The sequence below is a fragment of the Ambystoma mexicanum genome, chromosome 12 (genome assembly GCF_040938575.1).
Source record: "Ambystoma mexicanum isolate Mex_15411 chromosome 12, UKY_AmexF1_1, whole genome shotgun sequence".
NCBI classification, from domain to species: Eukaryota; Metazoa; Chordata; class Amphibia; order Caudata; family Ambystomatidae; genus Ambystoma; species Ambystoma mexicanum.
In genome coordinates, this window is record NC_090936.1 from 92,470,237 (window position 1) to 92,490,572 (window position 20,336).

General features: G+C 44.4%; 1 protein-coding gene across 2 annotated transcripts in view; it reads right to left on the reverse strand.

Annotated features, from left to right (window-relative positions):
* The window catches only part of RELN (reelin), a 2,335,047-nt gene that overhangs the window by 678,552 nt on the left and 1,636,159 nt on the right, over nucleotides 1-20,336 (reverse strand). For both annotated transcript variants that reach the window (XM_069628072.1, XM_069628071.1), the window contains exon 22: nucleotides 11,410-11,522. In XM_069628072.1, coding sequence (XP_069484173.1) covers nucleotides 11,410-11,522 — 113 coding nt within the window. The remainder of the gene's footprint in view (nucleotides 1-11,409; nucleotides 11,523-20,336) is intronic.

Consider the following 20,336-nt stretch of genomic DNA (forward strand, 5'->3'; position numbering starts at 1 on the left):
CAGATTCAATTTTCCTAAAAGGGGAAAAAAGGCCTTGTTTTTAAACACAGCAACAATGTCAAACACTCAGTTTCAACTTACCTGATTTGTCGCAGCAGGTTTAAGGCTTCAGGCTTATTGCGTTCCCGGTGACACCATCTGGAGCCGCTTCTCTGGAGCTACCCTTTGTCACACTCAGCCCCTGATCTCACCTGTTTGCTCTGTGTCGTCTTCTTCTTTGGAGGTCTTTCTGTGTTCCGGGACATCCGGGACTTATACAGGTAAGGACGGTGATCCTCCGTGTCCAGAGTGGGGACCGCGAGCAGCCTCGGGAAGAAGACAGGAGTTCAGGATTCCAGGAAGGTAAGAAATGGGCAGTCAATATCCGGGATGAAGTGTGGAACCAGGAAGGGAATTGAACTACTCGCAGAGTGCAGGGATGTGGCTGCGAGTGCGGAAGAACAGGATAGGGGTCCAGGAAGGAAAGGAATGAACAGCCTCAGGCGGAAGCGTAAGGGCTGCACCTAGTACTCCAGGAAGGAAGGGGGAGTGGAAAAATATCGGAGAATTGGCACAAGGAGGAGGAAGGTAACTACGAGCACACTAGCTGCGAACTCGGAACCGAGCGTTGAGACGGGCAGCACCTCGGAGGCGTGGCCGTTTTCTAGGAAGCCTGGGCTCTTGCGTAAACGCTAGACTGCAGCGTGTCTGAGGCGCCGGCCATGTTGGGAGAATAACAACTCCAACGTTGCGGTGCAGCATGCACCAGGAATTCCAAAAGGGGCGTAAATGGCGAATCATGACAGCATGCCCCCTCCTAAACCCCGATCCACCGGGTTTACCTGGATGAGTTAGATGGAATCTCCGCACTAAACGAGGGGCATTCATGTTGGAGACTGGTTCCCATGTTCGTTCGCGGGGGGGGATATCCTTTCCATTCTACTAAGTACTGTAGTCGACCTCTTCTATATCTAGAGTCACATATCCTGGAAACCTCTGATTCAATCTGATCGTTGACAAGCACAGGGTTAGGTCAATGAGCTGATCTGGTGGATTGAATATAAGGTTTGAGCAAAGAACTGTGAAAAACGGGATGAATCCTCTTTCAGGAGTCTGGTAACTGAAGTCGATATGCCACTGGGTTGATGACCTCTTTGATAGAAAAAGGCCCATAGAATTTGAGGGCCAGTTTATTAGGTCGCAGATGTCGAGGCAAGAGTTTAGAAGACAGCCAGACCTTGTCACCAATTCCATACACGGGACCGGGTCTCCGTTTAGCATCAGCATGTTTTTCGACATCCATTCTGGCCTTTTCTAAATGTTCTTTATCATCCTTATGTACAGTGACCAGTCGTTCAATCCAGGAATCGACCGATGGAACCGGGGTGGAATGAGGTAGGATTTCCATTGCGGCAGTGCCCGCAGCTGAAGGAATAGATGATATTGAAAAAATCACACAAAAAATGAAAAAATTAACAAGAACTGATCTCCATGGTAAATTCATGCTACAGTATTTGCAAGCAGGGATTATCCCTGAGGGACTTCAGGTGAGGAACATCCCGAGAATATTTGTTGACAACCCCAAGTTCCAGAAGAACTTCAGTGGGGTTGGCAACAAGCGTTCTCAGGATTGGATTATTCTTATAATTGAAACGGCGGAGGAAGAAACTAAAAAGCAGGGAGACGAACTGGCTGTTTTGGAGAAAGCATTCTTGGAAAGCAAAACCATCAAGGATGCTAAAAAACAATTGGAAGATTTAGAAGAGGAAATTGCAAAGTTCAAGAAAATTAATCTTGATCGCAAAATCTTTAAATTTAAAAAAGATGTGGCAAATTATTCGGAAGAAAAAACTTATCCATACTTAAAAGAAGGCTTTTTTACTATTCAAGTAGGAACAGCCAATTACAAAAGAAATAATAGGTTTGTCTCTTTTTCAAATACTTCAGGCTCATCAAGTGACTCAGATCCGTCACTGAATAATCAGGGAACCACTAATACAGGAGGAAGAGGTCACCAGCAGAGGGGTTTTTACAGAGGAAACCAGAGAGGGCGCCCAAGACAAAATCAGGGACGGTACAACCAGGGACCTGGGATGAGAACACGACAGTGGTACCAGAACCAGTAGGTAATGGAGATAAAATACCTATTATCAATTTATCAGCTATGGTTCTTAATTCCAACAAATTGAAAATTCTGTCGAAAGGTTTATCCTTCGTTCCCACCACAAAGGCAGATCCTTTCACGATTGAATTAGAGCTCCATCGTTTTTTTCGAAATATATGACTTAAACACTATTTCGAAATCTTTTTACCAAATCAAGACAGGACTGAACAAGGAACATCTGGTGGTAATGAGGATATACCTAATAAAACGGGTCTCAAGAACAAATCTACTTTTAACCCTCCCCCATACGCATGCCCGTCTGAGATTTTGGCCTTCGAAAATAAGGTCATAAAAGAAGTGAAGGCAGCCATAAAGAAGAAAAATTTCCAATCGGACAATCTGACCAGAGCCGAAAGAAACAGTCTGAAAAAATTGTGTGAAGCAAATGGCATTACCATCAAGCCCACAGACAAGGGGGGTGGGATAGTAATTGTGCAAACCACCAACTACGATAAAGAATGCCTTAGACTTTTGGGTGACACAAACTCTTACAAAATTTTAGGTCAGGATCCTACTACAAGACAGAAAGAGGAAATAAAAAGCCTAACCGAGCATGCCATTAGAGAAGAATGGATTAGTGAAGGAGAAAGACGTTTTTTGAATAAAAGCTATCCAAGAACGACAGCATTCTATATACTGCCGAAAATTCACGAAGACAAAACGAACCCACCCGGAAGGCCAATCGTCTCCACCATAACTCTTTACTTGAGCCATTGTCGGTGTATGTAGAATTTTTTCTAAAACCTTTTGTGGAGATGATGCCAAGTTACGTCAAGGTTTCAACAGATATGATTAAAATCACACAACAAATTAACTGCCCTCCTGGATTGATCCTTGCAACAATGTACGTAGAATCATTGTATACAGCTATACCCCAGCTTGAATGTCTGGATGTTTTGGGTAAATCTTTGAACACTCGGGCCACACCGCACCAACCACCAACATCATTTATACTAGAATGCGCCAGGTTGGCGATGACTGAGAATTTTTTCTTATATAAACAACAGCTATATAAGCAATGCAGACGTGTAAGCATGGGGGCAACATTTGCCCCTGATGTGGCGAACTTATATATGGCAGATTTCGGGGATAAATTTGTACTAGGACATCTAAACGCACTTCAAGCCATCCCGGAACTATGCCAACACCTGATGGGTTGACATAGGTATATTGACGATATTTTCATTACATGGACAGGCAATGCGGAATCTTTGGAAATGTTCCATCAGTGGCTAAATAGACAGGATACCCACATTAAGTTCATCATGGAATCAAGTTTGGTCGAGGTGAGTTTTCTAGATTTAATTATCAGAAAAGCAGGAGCCAAACTGGAGACAACACTCTACAGAAAGCCAACGGACCGCAACACTTTGTTGCACTATACTAGTTTTCACCCTGCAGGTCTACGGTATAATTTGCCGTACGGTCAATTCTTAAGGATACGCAGTAATTGTAGCACCAATCAAGAATTCATGGAACACTCAAAACAGCTACAAGACAGATTGGTGGAGAGGGGCTATCCCGCATGACTGTCAAAAATAATTTGAAGAGGGCAAAAAATACCAGCCGAGATGTGTGTTTAACTCCTCATCCAAAAGAAAAAGAAGAGCGATTGGTCTGTGTTACCACCTACAATCCAGCAAGTAACCAGATCAAGAAGATAGTGAATCACAATTGGGACCTAGTTAAACAAAATGGGACCCTACATAAGAGACCTATGTTCGCTTTTAAAAGAAACCAAAATCTCGGCCAAAAACTAGTACACACATATGTGGAGCCAAAAAACAACCAGACAATACGAAACCAATGGGGGTTGCCCCCTGTGATTGGCCACCATAAATGTGGAGGATGCGTAGTCTGCCCTCTGGCAGAAGTAAGGACTGATTTTGAATATAGACAAGTGAAATGGCAACTCAGAACACACACCAACTGCAAAACCAGGAATGTCATTTACGTAATTAGATGTCCGTGTGACCTACTATACGTAGGTAAAACCACCAGGGAAGCACGACAACGGATTTCGGAACACAGGTCGTGTATAAGGAACAAAGTGGCAGATAAGCCGCTCGTGGAGCACTTTGGGAAATGCGGGCACAAAGATACAGACCTTACATGGTTTGTATTACAAGCAATAAAGCCTTCAAAGAGAGGTGGTGATATGGGCACTCTCCTACATCAGAAAGAACAACGTTGGATACACATTCTTGATACAGTCAAACGAGGTCTTAATCTGTCCGTGGAATGGAACCATATGGTTGCCAATATGTAAAACAATCCAGGTTCTGTATTAGATATGAAACAAATAGAAAGGGGTCCGATTTAATACTCTTTATGCGGCCGCTGGAATAAATGGGCACTTTTAATAAATATGCTTACAAGCTGTTGCTCTCTAACAAAGGATAATACACCTTGCTTTCAATTAATATGTATTATAATAAGTTGTATTCTTGAAGCAGAGAAACTCTTCAATACGATTATGGCTGCAAAGAAAATTGTTAGTAGACACAAAAATAGTCCTCTCTCTGTGTCTATGATCAACACGAGAATTATACCCAATTTGATACTGTATTCTAGCTAATAAATAAATGCACACAACGTTTGTGTTTTCCAAATGTTGGACTGTTACCAAAAATGTAAAGCCGAGCGTATCCAGCATTGTTCGAGAATTGAGTAGTTCCAACACAGCTACATGCGCACGAGCACATAATAGTCCTCTCTTTATTGCCACCAATACAAGGAGTCGCATAAATGATACAACGTTACCGCGACGCTGTCTGTTACACTGCAATCGCTGCGGTGCATGTAGAGAAGGAAACCACAGACTGTCAGATGAAAGGTAAGTGCCCATACATGCAGTAGCCGAAAATTCTTCCTTTTATATGAAGAATAACAGCACTACTCGATTTATAGTTTGGGATACTGTAAGATACAAATAGGGGTGGTCCAATCTGGTTCGAACAAATAACTGGGGGCTTTTACTCCCCAATTGGATAAGCAGTAGCATCGACACAGATTTTAAACAAAGGGGGAGAATGCCCCATATAAGATAAAATAAAACACTTGTTGTGTAGTACGAGCCACTTTGAGTATACATAGCTAATGTAGCCATTTGTATACTCTTTCAGATTGATGTTCCAGTAAAACTCAATCATTACGTGAACCGAAAGAAAGGTGATCAAGGAAGGAAGGTTTTGGAAAATAGAAGCCCTCCTGATTTTTCCACATTGAAAAAAACCAACAAAAACGAACCAATACTGGAAACCGTGCCTGTTTCTATTTTGAGTAAGTGATATAGCCCCCTTTTTTAATCTGGCTCCAACCCATTGATGTGCACCTGTGTTTTTCGCAAAGTGTAAAAAGTTTTTTTGCAATCAAGTGTAATGGGTATAATAAGTGGTAATAAATATATGCCTTAAACCCAATAGATCAGAGGACAATTATCCTCCGGATTCCGACTAAGATTTGCTGAATTAGGAATACTACATCTTGTCCCTCCTGATTCCACTGGATAGGAGGTGAGTCGGATGGTGCTCTACATGTTGTGGAGCATACCATATTAATATGCAATTGAATAACTCTGAAAGGATTGATGGCAACATACAATACTGATGCAGTTTTTATGTATTTTTATAGATGGTGTGGTCCAAGTCAATATATGTGTCTGAAAAATGGGTTGTTTTGTCCTGAAGAAGGTTGCTGTACAGAGAGAGTACTATTGATGATGCTCGCAGAGAGCAACTGAAACACATGTCGACGTGAGAATCTGTGGGAACAATAGAACACAGACTGCTTTTTTGATACCCCAAACTGATGGGGATTTCTCCTAATGAATTGTAACCATATAAAAACGTAACAGATATATGACTGTTCTTTTATATGTAGACCATTTTTCAAAGAATGAATTGTTGAAGAGAGACTGACGATGATAGTATGAATGTGAATGAACGGAAAAAGAATGGGCCACAGTGTAGTATGGAATGTTTAATATTTGTTTTAGATATAGTGCATTTTTTGAATAAAATAAAAAGTCTTGGGAATTGAAACCAAGCTAAAAATTGTTTATGTATCCTGTCATCCTTATATTTGTCTACTAGTTTGTTTCTCCTGTTACTTCTGATTGAATGACCTGTAGAACTAGGGACGTTAAAACAGGTACCCCTCCTTTTTTTGCATTGCAGGACAGATGTTTGGAAACCTTGACTGCAGAAGAAGGGGCTTGTCGTGATTATTATTATTATTATTATTATTATTATTATTATTATTAAATTATTATAGCAGAGTGGTCAGAATTGTTATAGGCGAATTCAACACCTGGAATCAAGACCGACCAATCATCCTGGACCTTGGCTGAAAAGCACCGCAAATACTGTTCTAGGGTCTGATTTACTTGCTCTGTTATCCCATTGGTCTTGGGGTGGTATCCAGAAGAAAAGGCACGTTGAATACCTAACATGTGACACAGGTGTTTCCAGAATTGGGAAATGTACTGAGGACCACGGTCTGAAATGATATTGGAAGGGAGAACATGCAGCCTAAAGATGTGATTTAAAAATATTCCTGCCATTTCTTGTGCTGAAGGCAACTTGTACAAGGGGGTAAAGTGAGCCATGTGGGTGAATAGATCGATGGTAACCATGATGGTAGTAAATCCCATGGAAGGGGGCAATTCCACGATGAAGTCGATGGCGATTATTTCCCAAGGAAGCTCTGGCAATGTAGGTTGGTGGAGAAGACCTGCAGGTTTTCTATTATCACACTTATTCTGAGTGCAGACAGCGCAGACTTGGACATATGCCCTTACTCCGTCGATCATGTTAGGCCACCAAAATGGTCTCTCAATGAGGTGAAGAGTGGCAGGAACGCCTCGATGCCCAGAATGGAAGCTATCATGATAGAGGTTTATAATCTTGGTTCTCAGTTTTTGCGTGGGTACCACCAGTCTCTTGTCTTTGAAGAGGTAGCCTTCTTTAGCAACTAAGGTCCATTGGTTTGCCTTGATGTAATCCTTCCAGAGATCAGAAAGTGGTGTTTGGGCACAGATATTTTCCAATAAGGAGTTGGCCTGGGCCAACAAAACCGTGTCAGGAAACATCTTTGGAAAGGCGCGGGCCTCAACTGGCTCGTAATCAGGACACCTGGATAATGCATCAGCGATTACGTTGTTAGTTCCAGGGACATGATGTATATGAAACTGATACTGGGCAAAAAAAAAAAAAAGGCCCAACGAGCTTGGCGACTGTTCCTGTACTCTAGGGATTGCAGGATCTGCAGGTTTCTGTGATCGGTTTGCACTTGTACAGGGGATTTGGCACCCAGGAGTTAATGACGCCACTCAGTAAAGGCCTGCCGAATGGCGAGCAATTCTTTCTCCAGGACTGAATAGTGGGTCTCGCTGGGAGTTAGTGTTCGGGATAGGTAAGCGATGGGATGTTCCGCCTTATCCTCGGTTTCTTGTTTTAGCACAGCCCCAATTGCATGATCTGAGGCATCAGTTTGTACCAGGAAGGGTTTATTGATATCCGGTTGAGCCGAGATCAGACCCTGAGTAAATCTTCGTTTTAGCTCTTGAAAGGCTGTCTCTTGAGCATCAGACCAATTGAATGGAATGTCTTTCTTCAACAATGCAACTATTGGCTGTACAATGTCAGAGAAAGATGGAATGAATTTCCGGTAAAAATTGGCAAGTCCCAGGAAGGAATAAATCTGCTTTACTGTTGTAGGGGCTGGCCATGAAAGAATGGAGTCAACCTTGGCGGGGTCCATTTCTATTCCCTTGGAACTCAGAACGAACCCTAGGTAATGAACGGTTTGGACATGAAATATGCATTTTTCTGGTTTAACCAGGAGCTTGTTCTACCGTAGACGTTGTAAAACCAATGTCACTTGTTCCTGATGTAACTGGGAATCATTGGAATAGATAAATATGTCATCCAAGTAAACTATGACAAAGAGAAACAACATATCTGAAAAGACTCTGTCCATGAAGCGCTGAAACACCGCAGGGAAGTTGGCAAGACCAAATGGCATTACCAGATATTCAAAATGTCCAAAGGGCGTCCAGAAGGCGGTCTTCCACTCGTCGCCTTCCTTTATTCGGATGAGATGGTAGGTGCCCGGTATGTCGAGTTTCGTAAAGATTACAGCACCCCGAACAGCTTCCAATATGTCTGAAATGAGCGGCAGAGGGTAACGATCCTTAAGGATGCATTGGTTAAGGCCCCGATAGTCCAGGCAGGGCCCAAGTTCCTTAGTGTCCTTGTTGGGCACGAAGAACAAAGAGGCACCGGCTGGAGATTTAGAAGGTCGAATGGTTCCATTGGCGAGATTGGTGTCCAGGTATTCCCGTAATGTCTTTTTCTCAGGTTCGGAAAGAATAAACATTCTTCCAAAATGTATCACTGCAGAGTCTTCAGTATCGATTGCATTGCACAATCTTCTGGTCGATGGGGTGGTAGTGATTGGACAATGGCTGTTGAAAACACATCCGAGTATTGTTGGTAGATCTCAGGTGCTTGGGTAATGTTGGAGACAAAAATGGATGGTTGTTCGAGGGGTTCCATAGATATGGTCTGCACCACGTTTTGGGATAAACAATGAGACAAGCAGAATTCGGAGCTTAGAAATAAAGATCCGGCTGCCCAATTGATGTAAGGGTTGTGTTTTTGAATCCAGGGCATACCCAGAACCATGGGGTAGTGTGCTGCCTTGATGATATCAAAACGAAGCATCTCCTGATGGTTGTTTATTGAGAGCAACAACTCCGTGGTTTTCTGGGTTATGGGTCCCGAAGACAGTGGTTTCACGTCTAGCCCTTCGACAGCTTGGATTGTTTCTTTGGATTCTCGAGGAATGTTGTGCTTCAAGGCCCATTCGTGGTCCAAGAACATTCCCATGGCACCGCAGTCCCCTAGGGCCAGGATGGAATGTGTCTCCTTATTGGCGGTAGACAAGGATGTTTGCAGAACCACCAAAGTATTCAATCAGGGACAATTCAAGGAAGGAGCAGAAGCGGAGCAAGTATCTTTCTCCCGAAACTGGGCTCTGCTCAAGATCGGGAACTGGCGTTTCCCGAACGCCTAGGCGGAGCTATAGGACAATTCTTTACGAGATGTTTATCAGAAGCACAATACATACAGAGTCCAGTATTGATCCTACACATCCTTTCTTGTGAAGATATCAGACCCTATAAGGAGCCCAATTGCATAGGTTCTGGATCAGGAGAGTGCAGTGTGGTCATTTCCTTTGGACTAGGATAATCCACAGATACAGTTTTTGTTTTTCTCTTCTCTGCCTTTCTTTCCTGGATTCGGAAGTCGATTTGGAGAGACAAATCTATCAAAGACTGGAAAGAACTTGGACGGGCTACTCTAGCTAGTTCGTCCTTGATTTCGTCAATTAACCCTCTCAAAAACAGGGTAAGACTTGCTTCCTGGGAGCAATCGGCCTCTTTAGCCAACTGCTTGAAACGGGTTACATAAAATAGCATGTCTTGGTTCCCTTGTTGGAACTCCAGGAGCTTTTCCTGAGCACTATAAACTTGTTCAGGGTGGTCAAACATGGTTTTGAAGGCTTCTACAAATCCGTCATAATTGTCCAGGAGTGGGTCTCCTGCATTCACCAAGGGAGTTGCCCAGGCTAAAGCATTACCAGAGACATGTGAGATTATAAATCCCACCTTGGCCCGGGGCGTGGAAAAATAGTAGGGTTTAAATGTGAAATGCACCAAACAGGAATCAAGGAAGGATTGCAGTGTTTTGGAGGAACCGTCATATTTGTCCACTATGCCCACTACCAGGGCACTTTCCTGAAACGCTGAGCCTCTGGAAGGCACAAGTTGTTTTAGCGCTGCATTTTCGCCCTTGAGGTTTTGAACCTCTGTTGTCAATTCTTGCATTCCTCTCAGGAGGTCCTGGACAGCAGCCTCCATGTTGAACTCAGTATCGAGTCTTTGGCGTCTCAAACTGTCACACTCAGCCCCTGATCTCACCTGTTTGCCCTGTGTCGTCTTCTTCTTTGGAGGTCTTTCGGAGTTCCGGGACATCCGGGACTTATACAGGTAAGGACGGTGATCCTCCGTGTCCAGTGTGGGGACTGCAAGCAGCCTCGGGAAGAAGACAGGAGTTCAGGATTCCAGGAATGTAAGAAATGGGCAGTCAATATCCGGGATGAAGCGTGGAACCAGGAAGGGAATTGAACTACTCGCAGAGTGCAGGGATGTGGCTGCGAGTGCGGAAGAACAGGCTAGGGGTCCAGGAAGGAAATTAATGAACGGCCTCAGGCGGAAGGCCCGCACCTAGTATTCCAGGAAGGAAGAGGGAGTGGAAAAATATCGAGGAATTGGCACAAGAAGGAGGAAGGTAACTTCTAGCCGCGAACTCGGAAGGGAGCGTTGAGAAGCGCCACAGAGGCGTGCCCGTTTTCTAGGAAGCCAGGGCTCTTGCGTAAACGCTAGACTGCAACGTGTTTGAGGCGCCGACCATGTTGGGAGGATAACAGCTCCTACGTTGCGATGCACCATGCACCAGAAAGTCCAAAAGGGGCGTAAACGGCGAATCATGACACCCTTAGCCTCAGGGTCCTTTGCCTAAAGGGGCTGCCTGGGGACAATGCCTATGAGGGCATGTGTGCCAATGGGAGTGCAGTGGGTGGCAGGAGGGAGGGCACGGGCAGCAAACAAGAAAGCGGGGCCAGGGGAGGGTGAGGAGGCCAACACGCGCTGCAGCCTAGGTGCCTAAAATGGCACGACTCGCCTGTGCACCTCGCTGGAAATGGTGGTGGGATCTTCACAAGCACAGTAGCCACGCCAGTCAAGTGGGGGCCTGCAGGCCAATGGGAACGTGGTGGATTGGCGAGCACGGGTAGCAAACAAGGAAGTGGGGCCAGGGGAGGGTGCAGAGGCCAACATGCGCTGCAGTGCTACCAGATTAAACTATTTTAGCCAAAAAACAAAGTGCCTAAGATGGCACGACTCACCCGGGCACCACGATGGAAAATAGGCACCAAGAGTATCCAAAATAGTTAAAGAGACCTTTCCGTGCAATGGCAAGATTACTGATCAGGGATGTCGGATGTCTTACACAGTGTAGCAGAGGTTTTACAAACTGGTACAGTATTTATTTACTTCAATTGAGCCTCCCATCACCCTTCACACATCACTGCTCATACAAAAACATTAATTCTGTAACGTGGTCAGAACTATCTTTTCATAACCTTTGCTGATTCGGTATAAAAGTTCATTATGTCAGCACCACCATGAGCGGTCTTACCATGTTTTTTGCGGTAAAAGAACAGTAATTCTTCTCCAATGTGTGAACTCACTAGAATGGTATATGCTTGCCGATGTAAACTCCTGGCAGCTAGGCATACTGGGAAGACATTCCTAAAAAAACAAGAGAAAATGAACTTCAGCGTTAATTGACTTCTAAAAATGAATCTCAACAAAAGTGGTCAATATCTCATCTTTTTCACATAAACAGGCCGCTTCAATTAATTCCATGCACATCTTAATATATTTCTTTCTTTGAGTCTGCGACTATCATTGATACCCTTTTGAGTTCCAAGTTAGCTTGGCAATAGAATATTCTATTGCTTTTCATCTACAATGTGATACGCCACCATAGGTGTCTTGAGCAAGCACAATCATCCATATGCTTTGCACTGCAATTCCAATCGACCCTAGCCAGCATGGTAAATGATGGGGGATCATAGGAGTCGTGGTCCAATAAATCTGGAAAGCCACAGGGGCAAGACCTCTCCTCTACGAATTCACAGATGAAATCAATTTCATAATCTAATAGCATGTCCCTGCTGTCAGACCCCACAATGGAACTGCACTTCCTGGTCTCTGTATGCTTGTTGGAGACCAGGCCAGCACCCCTGTAATGACCCTCCCACTGATCCCTACTTACCTGCACCTATGACACTGCACCCACAAGAGATTTTACCAAGACCATGATCACAACTGCAAACATGACCGCTACGACTGCAGCTGCAATTTAAGATGCAAACTCTTTCAGGTTTGTAACCATCACCATATCTTCTGTGCCTACTTCCGCAGCTATATCTCTTGCCATGTTAAATAGGAGAAAGCCCCAGAATGGTGCCTGTTCCTTTTGTTTATTCCATTCCAAAATGGTGGGCTCTGATTTTTAACATTGTGAACTCCCAAACCAAGATAGATGGTTTCCATCTTTCTGTCCCCACTTTCACTTCTAGGTCACTGCTCACTATATAAGAAGCCCTGAGTAACACCACAGTATCTCTCAATGTGTTGTGCCTTACCAAACGTTGTTGGCATTGCCTCCTGCCACAAGTGAAGAGACACTATGCCTTTAAAATAGACCCAGGTGCGCATGAGTGAACATGAGGGGAAGAAAGTGGAGGAGCTCAGGGGAATGTGGGAGGCAGTACGTAATGGAGAGGCTAGAGTGCGGACTAAATAAAGTGAAGGTCAGCAGATCCCCAATTGGTCTCTGTGTTGTTATTTGTGAAGGAGAGGGGTACAACAACTGGCAACGAGGCCCGAAACCAATCCACTGCTGCCTACTCCATTCAGGTGATCCCACAAGGTACATTTTTTGTCAGAGAAGAAGCCCCTCCCTATAGATGAAGTCATAGAGATGGCAAGAATCTACGAGAGAGTTGATGCACAGGCAACATCCATGGAAGGTACCCCGAACAAGAAACCGTACAGACACGAAACAGTATCTGCAATACACGCACACAGATCAGGCGACCTCACGCAGTTCACAAATCAACTATCGAACCGACAACCAAGCATGACTCAAAGACTGTGTGAAAGGAGTGGCATGAGCTTCCCGCATTCTGGTGCATGTCCAGTACTCATGCAACAGTGTTCAAATTGCGGCAGAGAAGGCCATTTCCAGGCAGTCTTTCAGGAAGGCAGGCATTTCCTATGCCAAAAGTGAGCCCCATGTCCACTTGGAGACAAGGAAATAGAGCGTATCCACCCCTACAAACCCGAGGCAGAACACCATTGGGATACACACTAAGCCCACAAAAGTACATGAGGGCAGTGGAAGAGATACCAGATGAGGAACCCGGCCAAGGAGATGGGCAATCCAACTACCGATACAGAGATCAATATGACGACCCTCCATATACATATCACAACTACGAGGCATATCCAATGGACCCATACTACAATCACCCACCCATATAACCAGGAATACCAAGATGAATATGTGAACCTAATACATGATGTCAGGTCCCTGGGCAGGTCACATGTGCATTAAATCTGATTACACCTGTATTACAAAATCATCTTCACTCTTTTGTACAAATCCTTCTTTTAAAATCTCTTTTGAGTTTGGTTTGAGCCTTGACTCTTGTTTCCAGAGTGTTGGTGGGTTCCCTAGCCAAGATGGAGGGAAGGAGCAGGCCCCTTGATTGGAGAATGGAAGGACAAAGGAAGATGAACATTCTAAACTGCCTTTCATTTTAGTATTCTTGAGAGCAGGTTGTGTAAAATTTTGTTCCTGGGTTTAGGCCAGGATTTTCAGGGCAGGCAAGGATTTCCACAGGAGGAAGTCAAGTTGTCCATGAAGAAAACAACCTTCTTGAAGTGAAGAAGAAGATTCAAGTTAAAAGGGAAGAAAAGAAAGAAAGAAAAAACAAAGAAAAGTCTTCTTTTAAACTGAGTAGAAACTGTTTGTGAACGTTCTCCTTTAAAAGCATTCAGTGTATTTTGGGAATTGGATCAACAATCGGGCATTGGGAGTTTTAAGGTTTTGTTGTTTTGACTGTGTGCGCGCATTATTTTTGGCTGTTCAGAGAAGTTTCTTTCCGGTTTGTCAGTGTGGTAACGTGTTTTCCTTGTTACATTGTTTAGGCGGCTTCAGCGCTTGTTGCGTATGAGAACCGGAAGAGGAATTCTCTCGTCGCGTTCAGTTGGGAATTCATGGCTTCGCATTTCAAGACTGGAGTCTTGATCAGCTGCGAGTGAAGTTCGGAGGAGGTTCCTTGCGTTGTGATCTCAACCATGAGTGCAACACTTTGCTTATGAAGATCGAAGGAGGAATCATCCGTGTCATGTTCAGCCGTGAGTTCAAGGCATCCAAGTTGGCTTCCCCTTAATGTGACTGCGCTTCATTTGAAGTGAGTGTCCACCTTCATTTCTGGAATCCTGCTGTCTGTGGATCTAAGGTGAGTGGAACATGTTTTGTTTGTTGCGCGGTGTATAAAACGTTTATTTGTTGCACAGTCACTTGGGGTGTGGGAAATATTCATTTCATGATGAAGGTAGTTATTTTAATATGCGCGGAGACTGTAGCTACTGCAGGCCGGTCTTCAAAAAAATGTTGAAAGCTTTATTGTTCAATACATAATGAACAGTTCAAGAGGCCAGTTCTTGATGAACTTTGTTTAAAGAAAGAAGAAAACCTTTTTGGGCACATTTCTGAACTGAAACCTGACAAGTTTTAAACTATTGAGATTGCTGGGCATATAATTCACAGGAGAGACTCAAAAGGCAAAACAAGTTAAAATCTGATGAAGAAAATAGTGTGACTCTTCCACCTAATGGACTATAAGGAGAAAGAGCAGAACTAGTTCTCTTGTTGGTGAACTTCTGAGGCTTCAAAGCATGGAGCAATCTATTTTTAAGCTCTAGAGAATTAGAAAGATTTAACTGGGAATTAAATACTTTCTAAGATAGCTGGAGACTAAAGTAATTTCAGTTCCTCAATGTTTGGCAATCCAGGTCAATAGATGATGGTAATGCTCTAGGCAGTAAGAGAGTTCAGGTACAAAAATCATACATTGAAAGTAATATTTTTTAGGAAATTGGGTTGCAGGAAGCATTCACATATTTGTTAATTTCTTCCTTATGCAGATACCAGGACGAGTCTGGAGATCCAGTGTCTGAGTTTATCATTTTATCCACTTCCCCTTTCCCCCTGGGTTGTGTCGAACTCAACTGGTAAATAGTTACTTGAGAGTGCTACATCTTAGTGGGTCTCTGGGGTTCAGCAGCTCCTGCGATGCTCCAAGGATTGGTCATGACACATGATAACCAGGAGGCACCAAGAGTACTTATCAACATAGGGGGCGAAAATCACTGCTTCTTAATAAGCACAGGAGCAACCGTTAACATTATGGAGGAACAGGAATTCATGCTTATGGCCAACAAACACGCCCCTTTCCAAGTCCAGGGTGAGAATCTTCCAGTAGGATGCAACCCAACAGCTACACTCCATTGGACAATTTTTACACACACTGGTGCACAAAAACCATTAGACTCAGCCTACTCTACTCAGTCTACTCAGCTACTAGACGGCTAAACAACTGGGACTTATTGACATTTATTATCAAGACAGTGACATTGTGCAGTCCATCACGAGCCCACGGGAGGCCAAGGACTTAATCTGCAGGATGTCCACCACCCCACTGTCTAAAGAATACCTCCAGATAAAATTTCCAAAATTGTTCAAGCGACTGGGGAGACTAAAAGGGGTGATCATCAAACTTCATATTGACGAATCAGTAAAACTGGTCCCCCAAAACCCCCAGAGGGGGGGATTCCATCTTCAGGAGGCAGTGCCACAGGAGCTAAAGCAATTGCTGCAAAATGACATAATTGAATATGCCACCAGCCATATGCCATGTATTTTCCCGTTGGTGATAGTTCTGAAAGAAAGAGGGAACAACAGACTATGCATCGACATGAGAGTCACGAACACTGCCATCCAACGGGAGCATCACCCCGGTGCCAGCATTGAGGACATGATCGTCCAGCTAAACAAAGACACCACATTCTTGAAACTTGACCTAAATCAGGGTGTATCACCAACTCAAACTGCACCCGACTCCACATTTATTACAACCTTCTCAACACACAAAGGGCTATTTTTCGATATAAGTGGTTAAAGTTTGGGATTTCTTCAGCCGCAGAGATATTTCAAGAAGCCATTCGGCAAGTCATCCTCCCTATCAAGTCAGCACTGAACTACAGTGACGACATTCTAGTCTATGGCACCTCTCCAAATGAACACAACCAGGCCCTGATGGATACATGTGCTGCACTACAAGCGGCAGGACTGACACTTAACTTGGCCAAATGCAAGATCAATAAGAGGAACTGAGATTCTTCTGACACATTTTATCTGATGTAGGGTTGACCCGAGCCCCGACAAGGTCAGCACCATCTTGAATCTGGTGGTGCCCACGCAGGTAGCGTAGGTACGCTCGTTTCTTGGCATGACAGGCTACAGCACCAGATACCTTCCGCACTATGCCTTGCAAACAGAGCCACTACGGTGGCTCCTCCGGAAAGACACTGCTTTTCAATGGACGGAGGAGCATCAAGAAGCTTTCAATAACATCAAAAGCACTCCAGCAGAAGCCAAATGCCTAGCCTACTTTGACCCCGCCTGGCACACCGAGATCACAGTGGATGCAAGCCTGGTAGGGTTGGGGGCCATTCTCGCACAAGCAAAAGACACACCCAACCCAAGCAGATGGTCGCATATGCTAGCAGAGCTCTCTCATCCACGGAAAGAGCATATTCCCAATCTGAGAAAGAGAGCCATGCTGCTGTCAGGCATGTGAATATTTCCACAACTTTGTCATCGGAAAGATGTTCACACTGGTAACAGATCATCAAGCCTTGATATCTCTGTTTGGTAAGCCAGAAACCAAAATGCCACCCTGAATTGAAAGGCGGGGCATCCGATTGCAGTACTACGACTACACCATGACCCACAGAGCAGGGGGGACTGCAACCCTGTGGATTACATCTCTCGGCACCAGGAGGGGCGGGGGAGGGGTATCAAACAACAAGAAAGGGTGATGTTGAAAATATCAACTATATCACAGCCAATTCATTGCCACCTGCACTAACGCTAGAGACGCTGGCCCAGGACTCAGCAAAGGATTTGTCCATAGCCATGGCAGTTCAAATGACAAATAGAAACAAATGAATAGACTACCGCAGACAATTCCAAACATACCTGTATGCCAATCGAGCAAAAGTAGACAAATTGGCAACAGTACACAGAGAACTAGCAGTAATGGACCACTCAATCCTACTCAGAGGGTGTAGGCTCTTGCTACCCCCGTCACTGAGAGCAACTGTCATAGACACACAGCACATGATGGTCACAGAGGTGCGGAGAACACAAAAAAACAATTACGCCGACATGTGTGGTTCCCGTACATGGACACACTGGTGGAGGACATGGTATGTGATTGCCTACCCTGTCAGTGCACTACAAAAGCTCCCCCCGCCCTGCTGCCGTTACAACACACCCAAATTCCAACGAGGCAGTGGGATTGAGTGGCCATAGATTTGTATGGACCAATGGACACCGGAGAGCACCTACTCGTCCTCATAGGCAAATTCTCTCGATTTCCCATAGTTAAAAGTACCTCAACTACGGCATTCCCACAGGTTGCCGCGGTCATTGATGAAGTACTGAGCAAATGGGGAATCCCACACACCAGCAAGTCAGATAACGGGCCCCCTTTCAATGAGCATGCCTTCGCAAAATTCACCAAGCACATGGGTTTTAATCACCATAAAATAAACCCAAAATGGCCCCAAGCCAAAGGGATGGCTGAAAAGATCATGTCCTCAATAAAGAAAACCATTCAGAGTGCATACATTGAGGACACATCCCCGCATCAAGCACTGTACCGAATGTTAAGAGACTACAGGAATACGCTACATGAGGCATACAGCAAAGCACCATCCGAGATCACAATGGCCTACCAAGTAAACACCAGACTCATCAACATACCAACGGATTGGTGCGACAATGAGATAAAATTGAGAGATGCTGAAAACAAAGAGCATGCCAAAGAAGAAGCACATCGCAGGAGAGGAGCACGATCAAAAGAGTTCGTCCTCAGAGACAAGGCCCTCATGAAAGAACAACCACAGAGAAAGACAGACTCCCGATACGCACCACACCCGAACAACATAGTGGCAATTAAAGGGGCCATAATAACAGCAAGAAGTGCGGACCAAGAACTGACGAAAAACGTGTCACATTTCAAATGCCTAAGAAAGAACAGTGATGGGGACATGTCTGACCAGGAAAGAGAGATCGAAAGAGAAGAACTATCAGATGACATATGGAGACCCTCGACCGCAAACAGAAAGAGCTTGCAAGGACTGTGACAGGATCTGGGAGCAAAAACAGCTGACGCAACAGTACGCCCTCAGAGAATCATCAAGAAACCACAGCAACTAGTGGAGGATTGTTGAAGCCGACCTAAGGACATTTGTGTGGGGTTGATGTCACAAGTGAAGAGGCACTGTGCCTTTAAGATAGACCCACATGGGCACGAGTGAACACAAGGGGAGGAAAGGGGAGGAGCTGAGGGGAACGTGGGAGGCAGTACGTAAGCGGAGAGGCTAATGTGTGGACTAAATAAAGTGACGGTCCGCAGATCCCCAATTGGTCTCCATGTTGTTATTTGTGAAGGACAGGGGTACAACAGGTCCTTGAATTTAGGTCCCATGTTTCTTACCTTTACTGGGTAAGAATAAGGTCAGGTGTAGAGATTATTTGACACTTTTTACATTGTTAGACAGGGCCCACCCCAAAATGGTGGATGTTCCTTTTGTTTATTTCATTCCATTGAGGTGAGCTTTGCTTTTCAAAATCATAAGCTCCCCAATCCAAGATGGATGCTTTCCAACTTCCAGCTCTCACATTTACTTACAGGTCACTGCTCACCATATAAGAAGCCCTAAGCTTCAGTGCATCTCAATAAAACAGTTGCCATGTTCCCGTTACATATGTCCCTTGTTTCCTACCTTTACTGGTTTAGAATAGGGTCAAGTGTAAGGAATCCTTGTCAGTGATTTTCTGTTTTTTTTCCTGGAAGTGTTTTCCTGCTTATTAGTGTACACATCATTAGATAAGATTGCTGTTTTGTTCTCCCCTGTTCCCCTCCCTTGCCTTGTCGCGCTCTGAAACACTTGTGTATGAGCGCGATAGACATAAAATATCAATATCAATATCAATAGAGGGGTTTTTCCCTCATGGTTTTCCTCTCCGGTGCTGTCTCCAAACTAGCTGCATCCAGCTTTGTTTACTCTATCAGGGCCGAGGAACAGGTAGATGGAACAGAGACTGCACTTTTGTCCTGCTATTGATCACTGCATATATTTAAAGGAGAGAACTGACAAACCAAATGTGAGCTTCATCTTCTTTCAGAATGTGGCCAAACACATTAAAAGCCACATATGAAATTATTTCAAAATATATTGCTCTTTGTAAAATGTAAGAATTTGATATTGAACTTTATTAATAAATTGTGGGTTATTTAATGTAATTGCCAAGTACCGCAAATTAAATAAATGGTCTGGGGTCCGCCAAAGGAGCTGCAAGCATAAAGGCGTTGGCCATTACTCAGTGTGGAGGTTTTTATTGTATGATAGGCTAATAGTACTAGAGCGGGTTAGTGCCAAACAAGTACACATTTGCTCAAGTTCGTTTCGAAATTAGCTGTTTGAATTTGATAAAAATGTAGCCGATGAATGTCATCATGTTGGCTTGAGAATTGCCCCATTAAACTCTTACAATTCATGAAAACATACTTCTTTTTGTACGGTTTACATCCCTAAACATTTAGGGCCTCATTACAATTCACCCGGTATGGAAACAACAGTGGCGGTAAACCCGTCGCCACTGTTGTTTCCATACCGGGTGATCACGACTCCTGCAGGCGGAGGCGTGAATCCCGCCAGGTCTGACCTGGCGGGTTTAACACCGCCCGCCTGCAGGCGGACGAGGAAACACTGGCACCATCACAAGATGGTGCCGGTGTTTCCATGATCCCCATTCCCATTGAGTCCTATGGGACTCAATGGAAATGGGGATTTACACCATTCTGCCTCCGGAATTCCTGGGTCACCGGGGTTGTAATGCCCCGGTAATTCCGGGAATCACAGAGGCGGAATGGTAATACGAGTCCGGCGGTAACCAGGCGGTTTTACCACCTCGGTTGCCGCCAGACTCGTAATGAGGCCCTTAGTGTATGGCATGCTATGTGTTAAATGAGGTTTGTACAAATGACCTTTGGAAAGCTGCTTTTCAGGCAGTTTTCTACAACTTGCGGTTCTCAAGATATTGTGGACTACGACTCCTATAATTCCTACCATAGACTTAGCTCGCTAGTGCGGATGGGAATTGTAGTCCAAAACATCTAGAAAGGCCAATGC